General features: G+C 27.8%; 1 protein-coding gene across 1 annotated transcript; it reads right to left on the reverse strand.

Moving 5' to 3' along the window:
* Positions 1–8: 8 nt before the first annotated feature.
* LOC112690619 lies at positions 9–4,052 on the reverse strand (the record flags this gene model as incomplete). The annotated part of the gene is made up of 3 exons (XM_025564666.1): positions 3,519–4,052; positions 355–1,210; positions 9–78 (listed from the first exon to the last, which is right to left on the reverse strand). Coding segments are annotated over exons 2-3 (787 nt in total), but the record flags the coding sequence as incomplete, so codon positions are not given.
* Positions 4,053–12,007: the final 7,955 nt, after the last annotated feature.

Here is a 12,007-nt window from a genome sequence, read left to right on the forward strand (position 1 = left end):
TCTAGCACATATTGCGCAGAATTTATTCTTGACACCCATAAATAAAATCTTTCTTGTTCTGTATCCTACAAGTGCAGCCTAAAAAAATTAAAAAATTTAACATAATATATAGTCCCTACCTATGTTAGATAATTTTTGTTGAAATATAATACTTATGTACCTACATTGAGTAGGTTATTAAATGTTATTAAATTATCTGTTCTACTTTATACTAATATAATACAGTATTATAAACTAGTATATGGCACTATACATTATAAATAAAAATAGAATATTGCTCTTATTTTACTATAAGATATTCTCTATACTTATTCTACTATTATATTATTATGTTTAGTAAAAATTATTACTTACCATACCAGAAGGTGAATTGTACATAGTCCTATACGACCTCTTACACCAGCTTCCATCAGCTACGACTGCCACTAAAGGTGTTCCATCGACATCGACTTCTCCTTCTGCAACGGCTAGTTCAGCTTCAACTTTTGCTGCTTCTTTCATTGTTTCTAAGGCGGTTTCTTCGTACCCTTTACATATAAGATCGTGCTCAGCCTGGTATGTCTTTATATGAATAGTTGGTACTTCCATTGCACTCATAACCTCTTGAAGCTGACTATAACCACATCCAATGTTCAAGACTCCAATGACTACTGATGTATTTATGGGCGTAAATACATTGTTTTCAGTACCCACAGTCTTTTTAATTTGACACATACTGCACTTAAAAGTGAAGATTGATTTAAAACCAATTCGTTTCTCACCAATGACAATCATATTTTTAAAACTACAGTCAAATGGGTCATGCTTGTCAATATTTTTAATTTCCTCGAATAAATTAAATATATTTACAATTCTTCTACCACATACTTCAATTTCTTCCGTATTATTCTTCGCCGGTGAATCTGAAATGCATAAATTTGGATATTCTTCGTATTGTGTTTGGTCTTTTGTGCATAATATTTCTGATTTATTGATTGGTGATATATTTAAAACTGTATTGAATAACGAAGATGACACATTTACTTCTTTATTTATTGGTGATGAACAACTAGGTTGTAAATGATTAGTCATATCCAACAATGAATTTTGGTACCCGGTAGTATCCAGAGGGGTAGCTAATGAAATATCATCATTGGTTAACAAGTAGTTACATTTCCCGTGGATGTTGGTATTCGTAGATATTGATGATGTCGTTGATTGAAATGCATTGCTAGAGAAATACCCGATATCATCAAAATTAAATTATCCTGGGTTTATATAATTGGTCCAGTCATATAAGCTCCAAAATTTGTGTTTTGAGGAATTAAATCGGAAAGTTTTGAAACTTCGCAAATAGTTTGGTTATAGGTTCCTGATTAACAAAAAAAAAAGCCATCCCTCCGAGGTCCGGAAGTGTCCGCCATATTAGATTTTATGTGCGATTTTTCAGTTTTTTTAAATTTTCTTTGAAAATAATAATTCTAACAATATATTAAAAACCTAATATTATACATTTTCAAGCTTTTTGACTCAAAGAATACAATTTTTATATTTAATAATATTATATATATTAGATTCTGAACGGAGTGAAGAATGTATTGATTTTACCATGATGATGATTTTTTTTTTTATTTTTTTTTTTTTGTGTCTGTCGACACGATTTGGGGCAGTAAAAATGCTTCGATTGCCTTATGTAGCAACTTTTCTGAAAGGAAAGTGACTCTTATTGGTACTTTAGGGGGTCAAAAGTGAAATATTTTCAATATTTTTTTAATGCGTCGGGAAAAACCCTGCAAAATTAAGGCAAAAACGGTACATTTTACGCAAAACTAGTTTTCGACAAAATCGAATTTTTTGTTGTTGTTATAACTCCAAAACTAATCGATGTAAATACTTGAAATTTTCACCAAATGTTTAGATTAGCGTTCTTTATACACCGTTAAATTTTCAAAGTATTTTGACTTTTATTGAGCTAATTATAGACAATTGAAATTTTATATTTTTATAAGTATTTTTTTTTAAAATAACGATAAAATTTTTTTGGCCGGCCAGAAAATCTTGAAAATTTAATACAAGGTTTCTTATAAGTTGTTCCTTAACTGATAAAAAAATATCCAAAATCGTAAGTCACAATTTTTTTTTATAAGTGCTCAAAGTTCCAATTTATACGAAATATGTAAACATTGCGAAAATTTGCAAATAATTTTGTGGTTGAAAAATCGTAAAATTTTTTTCTGTTATAACTAAGTTTTGAAAATTTGGTACAAGGTTTTTCATTAGTTTTTCTTCAATTATCTGTAAAAAAAACTCTACTGGATTCAGACAAAAAAAATTTATGAGTGTTTGAAATTTAAATTTTTACAAAAACACGTTAAACAACGGTTTAGCCTCAAACGATTTTTGCTATTTGTTTTTTTTTTCCAAAAAGTATAAGTTGTAGAAACTTGAAAATTTTATTAGTTGTTTATATTGGCATTTTCTTTATATAATTTTATTTTCAAAAGATTTCACTAATTTTTAATCAATTTATAGGCATTTGAAATATTCGATTTTTTTTGATTTTTTTTTTTATAAATGTTGATAAAAAAAATTTAGCTCGGACAAAATACTTGAAAATTTAATAGAAGGGTCCACATAAGTTGTTCTAACTCCCATTCAAAAATTATAAAAATACATAGGCACAAATTTTTTTAATAAGCGTTTATAAGTGCGAATATTGACAAAATTCGTCAAAATCATGTATATTTGCTATGTATGTTGTAGGTAAAAATTAATAAAAATTTTTGTATTAGAAGCTAACAATTTAAATTTTAATACAAGGTTGTCCATAAGTTCGGCTTACCATAATTGTAAAAAATACGAGGGTAATTAAAAAAACAGCTAATATTGACATAAAATTACATGTAAAACATAATATAATATATAATATTCTAGACTGACAAATCATATCGGTTTTTGGAATTTGCTCTCTAACTCAAAAAACCAAATAACGTAAACACATGAAATTTTCACCAAATGTTTATATTGACGTTTTCTATGAATAATTAAGTTTTCAAAGTATTTTGACTTATTTATAGATTAAATTGTCAAAATTTTTGATTTTTCTAAATTTTTCGTTTCAAAATAAAATATACTTATTACAATTAATAACAATGTATTATATTCTAGACTAACATATCATCTCCGTTCAGAATCGTTTTTCGTATACAATGATACCTATCATTGAATTCAAATTTAACAAATCCATTGTACCCCAACTGTACAGCAGAGCGAGGCTCATCCGGTTTTTTTTTTTTTTTTATTTAATTATGAACGGAGATGATTTGTCAGTCTAGGATATATTATATTTAAATATTGTCATATATTCTATTTTGAATCAAATTCAAACATTTAAGTAAAAGTTTTTTTTGGTTATCAGGAGCCTATAATCAAACTTTTGGAAAAGTTTTAAAACTTTTCGATTTAATTCCTGAAAAAAATCATTAAATGACTGGACTAAATATAAAAGTTTTTATTAAAATGGTGATATAGCAACTTACGTGGTTTTAGTAAATGCCTTTACATTCCCTTTATTTTTTTTTTCTGTGGGATAACGGCTTTCTATGCTTAGGTTTGTACTTGCTATTCATTTTAACTTATAAAGACAAAACTTCACTAAACAGTAGAATAATGTTGGTTACGTCAGACGATTGTCTAATGACTGAAACTTCTAAATCATTGATAATAATATAAACGATAGGTTTATTGAATTATATTTTGTTATCCTGAGTGTAGCCCTCAGTTCACAGTAAATATACGAAGTACAACAAATTACAAAATATCTAATAATAATATCCTTATCTACATTTCGCTTGTGCCGCGTCGGGTGATGATTGCGAGATGGTTGAGAATGCTACGCGGGGAAATTTTACGCACCCGCAGACACATGTCAAAGTAATTGTTCCAAACAAATGAATAGTGAAAATTTCACACTGAATACACGATTCTACTTTTAACAGTAAGCTCCCATAAATACTCCGATTTAAGTTTTGAAAAAACTTATAAATTCTTAATAACATTTCCAAGGCATCGCTCGTGATACAATTTAAAAAATATTTTTAATTATTTAATTATTTTTATTTGAAAAGTTGCAATTTTTCAAAATTTGAAATCATTTAAAAAAATATTATTGAAAATAAAAATTCAAAATGTATTCCGACCGATGCATCAACCAAGTACTGAAAAATCTAAATCCGTTTTCAAAACTTATGTCAGATGACGCATTCTTGAGTATGGTTAAATTTAGAATGTGCTATTTTCTATCAAAAACGGGCTGGTGTAAAGGCCCCTTAAGTTAATGTATATCTCTTATTCAATAATATTTAATAATATCTATCTTATTTTATAATATCATAGATTATGGAATAATTCTAATAATATTAGAGTACAATAATTATTAAGAATTATTTAATCATAATATGTACCTATTTTTATAATATAAATTTACGGCCACTTTTCATGACAATGGTAATGTGATTCCTGGTGACATGGCTATTTTTACTCAATAGTCTGAAGGCGGTTGAGTACTTTTCCCGAGACCGGTGGGACCCCAATTAGTAGTTAATACCGAGATAAATATCATTGTCTCATTTAAAAATTCTTCGTAATTTTTATTTTTTATATTTTTCCAAATTCCATGAACTTGTTGTATTCGATAACAATGTATTTTTCTGGTCTTAAAAATCAAAATTAACTTAATTGGGATTAATGAAAAAAATAATGTGTTAATTTCAAATTAATTTGTACGGACTCAGTCATTTCGTCGCGACTGTTTCGCCGTCGGACTATTCGCCGCTATCCTATATTTTTTTTTCGTATAACGTCAATAAAAAATGATTGGTTAACCATACAATTTTAAAATTTTGATACAATGTTTTCCACAAATTGTTTTTTAGTCGCGTGAAAAAATTTCAAAAATCCGCATTCACAATTTTTAAAAATAAGCGTTTTAATTTGAAACGCCGATAAAAATCACGAAATCTGCCTATTTTTAGTAGTTAAAATTAATAAACATTCCAATATGTATACTTGTGTAAGATTTTTCAAAATGTAATATAATGAAGTTGCTCTTTCCAGCGAACTAAAAAAGTTTCCCGGAGCAGCGCAAAAAAATGTTATAAACGTTAGAAAATTATATATTAATGAATAACTGAATGATAATTTTATTATATTTCTGTTTTTATTTTTAATTTATATAATTTGAATTAAAATATGTAATGAGAGTATAAGACAGCATAAAAAATTATTTTCAAATATTATTAATTACTAAATGGGTGGTGGCATGTATACTGACCACCATAATTTCTCTCTAAATGGTCAATAGTAAAAATAACAACCACCTCAATAAAGACACTCAAAGCCCCCCCTCCTAAAATTTGGGTTTTAAAAATATTAAATTATTATTCCTTGTGTATATAACTGTAAAAAAGTATCAATTTGTAAGGTTAAATATAAAAATTTAATTATACCCTTTAAGGATTATTATGCTTTAAAAAATCTTAATAAATGTTTTTAGTTATAGTTTTAATTAGTTATAAGTACAATATTTTCTTAGGTTGGAAGGAAGGCCGCTGTTGATTTAGATACCTTTTTTGATTTGTTGTCCAAGTATACAATTTTTAACGAAAAAGGAGAATTAATCAGCTCTACGTGTTCCGTATGGCATACAATATCTGAAGAACTAAATGGAAAATTAAATCCCAAAAGTGTTTACATAAAAGGTTTAAAAGATACTGATAGAGTTACAACGAAGCTAAAAAAAATGAATGGTTATGATGTAATTGAAGAAAACAATCATAGTTCTACGGAATCAAATAATTCAAGTGACGAATTATCTTCATCATCGTATTACAAACCGGGTAAGAAGATTTTTAATCTTTGCATTCCATACGATATGTACCGAAATTTTATCCAAAGAAAGTTTTTTATCAACGAAATAATAAAAAAAGAGCATACGAAATTCTAAAACAAGAAACCTGGACAGATATTATAAATGATGAGTTTCTTAAAGTATATAAATTACCATGTAATTTTATATATAAACGTGCAAAAGTATATAACTCAAGTAACAGTCAATATTTTCTGAAATTCCAAGCTAAGTGTAAAGATAAATGTTGTGGTGCTGAAATGGTTGGTTGGAGTAATAATAAACCTTCGGAAGGAGAGCCACTTGAATTACAAATTTCAACTATTGATACAAAAGGCTTAGAAAGTAAACATAAAACAAAACGACCAATAAAAGGAAAAAACGTTTTGCAGTAGGATTGGAACTTGATAAAGATTTGGCTTGTAATTGGAGAAGAAACAATATAAGTGATTTGGAATACGGAAGAACTTCACCACATAATTTATACCAATTAGAAACTTTGCGAAAGGTCAAACAAGAGAGTAAGGACAAGAGATAAGGTATAAATTATATGTGTCCAATCCAATCGCTTATCGAGTTCAAACATAATTCTAGTTACTCAGGGTCAATACATTCAATTGAAATTGATCCTTTTTATGTACATTACTGGACAAATCATCAAATTAGTATATATAAAGATATATGTAAAGAATATTGCAAATTATCTATAGACGCATCAGGTGGATTTATGAAAAAGCTTAAACGAACGTCATTGGGTTTGCTATCTGCAAGTATATTTTTATACGTAGGTATAGTTAGTACTGCTTTTGGTCATATTTCTGTTGCTCAAATGGTATCGGAAAAGCATGATACTCTGTCTATTTTTCAATGGATAGCAGTTTGGATGTCATCAAGAATACGACCTCCAAATGAAGTGGTTTGCGATTACTCAAGAGCATTGCTAGCGGCAATATCCAAAGCATTTTGCGATGGAATAGGTTTGAACGATTACGTAAATTACGTATTTAAAGTACTAATTGGCATTGAAAAAAAAATCCCAACTACCAATTAAATTGGACGTAGCTCATATGATAAAAATATTTTGCCGCATAAAATGTTTAACTGGATTGAAAAATAAATATTTAAAAGAGTTTTATGTTCGAGGATTTTGACTTCTCATGACATCAGATGACATTAAGACATTTGAGAATATATTAGAAGCTATTTTGACTGTAATGTTAAGTGAAACCGATGGTTGGTCAAACAACGTTGAAACACCATCGGAGAAAGCTAGATTGTATATATTAGATCTGATTAAAGGTATTTGTGATGATGAATTAGAAAACAAAACCACCTTTGGTCCTGAATCACTAGCAGATTTTGACAATTACATTGAAAATGATGAAAATGAAAATACATATTTACAAATATTTTTAGAAAATATAAAGCAGAAAAGCATAAGAAATTCTTCAGTAGTAGGAAACAGGATATCAGCATATTATTTAAAGGAATTATTACCAGATACAATGCGGCTCTGTAAGCATTTTCCCTTATGGACAAATGTTTTGAGTAATTTGTTTCAGTCTCCATATCGTATTGCATCATCAGCATCGGTTGAGAACAATTTCAAAGAGCTAAAAACTCAAATTTTAAAATTCGATGTTCGCCCAATAAGAGCTGATAAATTTATTCTCAAACATCTTACGAGTATCGACAGTAATGTGAAACTTTTTAAAAGTAAGGAGCTTAGATACGAGTCATCTTTCGAATCAAAATTACCAAAGTCAGAGTATTATGAACTTTCTGAGAGTGAAAATTTGTGTAGAAATGATGACAAACAATGTATAAGGAATCCTTTAAACTCTTCCATTGAAAATATTGATGAAGTTATTCAAAATAATAAAACAGAATATGATATTGAAATGTCAAGTGATGAATCTGAAAAATCAATAACTGCATATGAAAATTGGAAAGGAAAAGGTATTGTGAAAAAGTTATTTCCAAAAAAAAAACTATTATAAAAAAACCAAGGCAAACCAAATATATGGGTTCAAAAAAAAGATATTGAGCGTATTTTGTATACCGTAAAAACTCGATCGACGTTAAACAGTTTGCTGATAAATGGAAACTTAGCTACACCAATAATTGTATCCAAAAAAACGGTATTTAGTACAAAATACATGCCCATTTGATGCTCTTTCAGTTTTAGTTGTAACTGCTTATACGGATATATTGAACTACCAACATTTTGTTGATACATCAAATAATTGTTTTCTACAATTTTGTAAAACACTAGCTTTAAAAGGGACGTCTCGCTCAATTTACAAACAAAAAGTTACTCTACTATCAAAAATTTTTGACGTTGATTCTGGAGTAACTGATATAAATCTTATTAATGCAAAGTGTAATGTCAATTATTTAATTTCAAAATACTTGATTGATGTACCTTCGGCGTATGAAACAAAAAATTACTCTAACTGTACCACAAATAAACAATTTCATAACGCAACAATTATATTAAATATTACTAATGGGTTCAAAACAATAGAAGATGGATTATACAAATATTTAAACTCAATAAGTTCAGATTGTTCAGTGTTTCACGGGTATCATGAAAACTTCAAGAGAATTGAACTCTCACTTATTCATTGAAACAGATGCATATTCAGAGTTCAATTCATTTGCACTAAATGAATACCCAGAGGAAGTGAACATTCATAAAAATAGGTAATCAAAACTAATATAACAATTACAATAATATACTTAAGATAAACAATTTCAAAGCATGATCACTTTAATATAATACATAATATTAGTTGCAATTAATACAACGTATGAATTACCAAACACAAAAGTCTATAATACGTAGTATTTAAAAAGAAGACATTTTGAGAAAGAAAGACATTTTGAGCATGTATTAATTTCCATTATGTTATAACATAAAATAATAAAAATTGTTGATAATATATGTTTTTACTTATAAAATAAATATATTTTGTCTTTTAGTTTTGTTTTGGTTGGCGGAATTGGTTTTTAAAATGGTCATTATATTGCCTATGTAAAAAAAACTTATGGATGGGAAACACATAATGACTTATCAAGAAAAATAAAAACAAATTCGTCAAATATTAAAATTCACCCACATGTATTATTGTATGTTAAATTGTAATTTTTTTTTTTTTTTTATTGAAATAAGTGCCTAAGTTAGAGCACGTACCAAGTATAATTATAATAAATTCAATAATATTAGCTAAATACAGACTAAATTCAAAACATATGTAACAATTACTTAATTTATTAACTTTATTAAGAAACCAAGTTTTTACTTATTTCCCTATCTTAAAATCCTTTCAAGGGGATAATTATATCCATAATTAGTACGGTAGGTTTTGATATAATAACAATAATTTATTCGTGAGTTATATTAAGATATATTTAAAAAAAATGGCTGCATTCGAATTGCATATCAAAAGAAAAATGTCAGAATTCCATGCTACGTCTTGGAGAGGTATGCCGTGTACCTACAAGTTTATTTATCATAGGCTTATTTTAACTTAAACTATCTATGATATGGTGATCAATGACGTCATTTCAGTTTTTGATAGAGGGGTCAACATTTTTGTCCGGCCTATACTACCGGAGAAAATAAAGACTTCCGCATACATGTTTTAACTTATACTTAAAGTAAATATTTTATTTATTATATTATTATACAACTTAAACGTTTGCAAAATATAATTTTGCATTTTATAAACATTACCTAAACAAGGTTAACTTAATCTAACTTAATTTTAAATTAATTTAAGCTGTAAGTGGACATCTTTTATTTTGCATTTTTTAAAATACATCTACTTATTGCATCATCTAAACATTTTTTTTGCAACAATATCACTTTCAACAGCTATAATCAACAAATTACTCAGCCGACCATTTCCCATCGTCAAGCGTAGATAGGTTTTAAATAATTTAAGGGAAGAAAAAAAACGTTCATTGGAAGCAGTTGTTATATACAAAGTTAAAAGAATATTTTTAATTTTAAGAGTTTTAGTAAAAGCTTTCGGAAGTTTATTTAAAATTTTAGAAATAGAAAAAAAATCATGAACTCTATCGTCACGTTCTTTATTAGAATAATTTAAGTTAATTAATTGAACTTTTTTTCAGATAAGAATTGAGTTTGAAATATTAAATCATCAATTTAAAAATGACTATAATGATTGAGGAAAGACAATAAATAGGAATTTTTTGAAATTAAAATAATCAGGGCTGGAAGATAAGATAATATTACATTTTTACTTGTTGATTTCATTGCTAGAATTGCTGAAACGATGGTTAATTTCAATAAAAAATCTAATATTCTTGTAAAATTCTCATGTGTCTATTTATAATTTATACCAATTGGCAAGTTCCTAATATGGTGGCAATAAAAAAGTTATCTAGTACGCAGTATTTTCAAAATTATAAAAATACGTTTGATTTTTTCACAAATAACGACTTATGGCTAAACGACAACAACTGGCCCTTTGGGATGCTTTTTAATTAGACAGGATCAAATTCCCACCTTGTCGCCGCCCCCCAAATGACGCCACTGATGGTAATTATAACTGATTAGTTTCTATATTGAAATATTTTTTATATCCGAGTAAACATTTAACATATTTAAATGTCATGTACAAATGTAAAATACATTTACTTGATTATCCGAAGCCACAATCGTTTTATTTAATGTTTAATATTCAGATTTAGTAAAAATTTTACCAAATTAGAGTCACCTTCTCCAATATGGTAAAATGTTTACTCGGATATATAAATATTTCAATCTAGAAATTAATAGGTTATCTATTATAGTCTATTAAATATTCTATTATTTCAAGAAAATGGTGAAGTTCCAAATTCTGAAAACTTGGTTCCAAATAGTTCCAAATTAGTACCAAAATATTGGTGAAGGTTTGAAATCGATAAGACAAATTGGGGGGAGCTACGAGAAGTTATTCCCCTCCAACCTAAAATCTTTTTTTACGGGAAAAGGGTGAAGTTCCAAATTCTGAAAACTTGGTTCCAAATAGTTCCAAATTAGTTCCAAAATATTGGTAAAGGTTTGAAGTCGATAGGACAAAGTGGGGGGCTGCGTGAAGTTGGCCCCCCAACCTAAAATTTCTTATTTCGAGAAAAGGGTGAAGTTCCAAATTATAAAAAGTTGATTCCAAATAATTTGATAAGACAAAGTGGGGGGGCCAACTTCACGGACGTATTTTAGATTGCCTTTCCTATATCGTTATTTATAGGAATGACTAGTTGTGGTAGAAGGGGATATACGCGTTTTTACGTGATGGTTGAAAGCGTTATGCCGAGCGCTTATCGATATTTTTAAAAACGGAATTCCAATATTCTTACGATACATATCGGATTATTTTTGTTATCAATATACTTATTATAAGTTTTGACTATACTATATTATACTACACTATACTAATAATAAATATATTATTTTGTCGTCAACCGTCAACGTGTCCACAAGTCTTCATAGTTAATTTGGTGTTGAACAAAAATTTTTAATGTAAGTATATTAAATTCCTATTGCATAATTTTATAGAATTGGTATAGATAATTATTATTTAAATAAATAAAATTATTATAATTAAGAGGCGTCAAATTATATTCGCCTTGTTTATATTTGTTTTTATAGACAATGAATACTGATTCAAACAATTGCTTAATGGAGCATCTTTTGGAAAATGAATTTCATTTAAAAAATTTTGATGAAAAATTAACAATTGTAAAAAATGGTCGACCATGTCCAGAAATTCCAAAATTGACATCTAATCACAAAGAAAAAAACAAAGTTTACATTCGTCATTTTAATATTTCTAATTATTTAAATACTCCATGGTTGACTGGTAGTGCAAAATTAAATAAACTTTTCTGTTGGCCTTGTGTTTTATTTACCAGGGAAAAAAATGTTTGGTCTCATAGTGGTTTTGTTAATTTAAATAATTTAACAAATGGTATTCAAAAACATGAACGATCTCAAACACATATTTCTTCTGTTTTAAAATTAAAAATGTTTGGAAAATCTAGAATTGATTTGCAGCTTGATGAACAAAGACGTTCAGATGTAATACGCCATAATGAATTGGTAAAAAAAAA

This window comes from Sipha flava, unplaced genomic scaffold (assembly GCF_003268045.1).
Source record: "Sipha flava isolate LNK unplaced genomic scaffold, YSA_version1 51181_pilon_pilon, whole genome shotgun sequence".
Taxonomy (NCBI): Eukaryota; Metazoa; Arthropoda; class Insecta; order Hemiptera; family Aphididae; genus Sipha; species Sipha flava.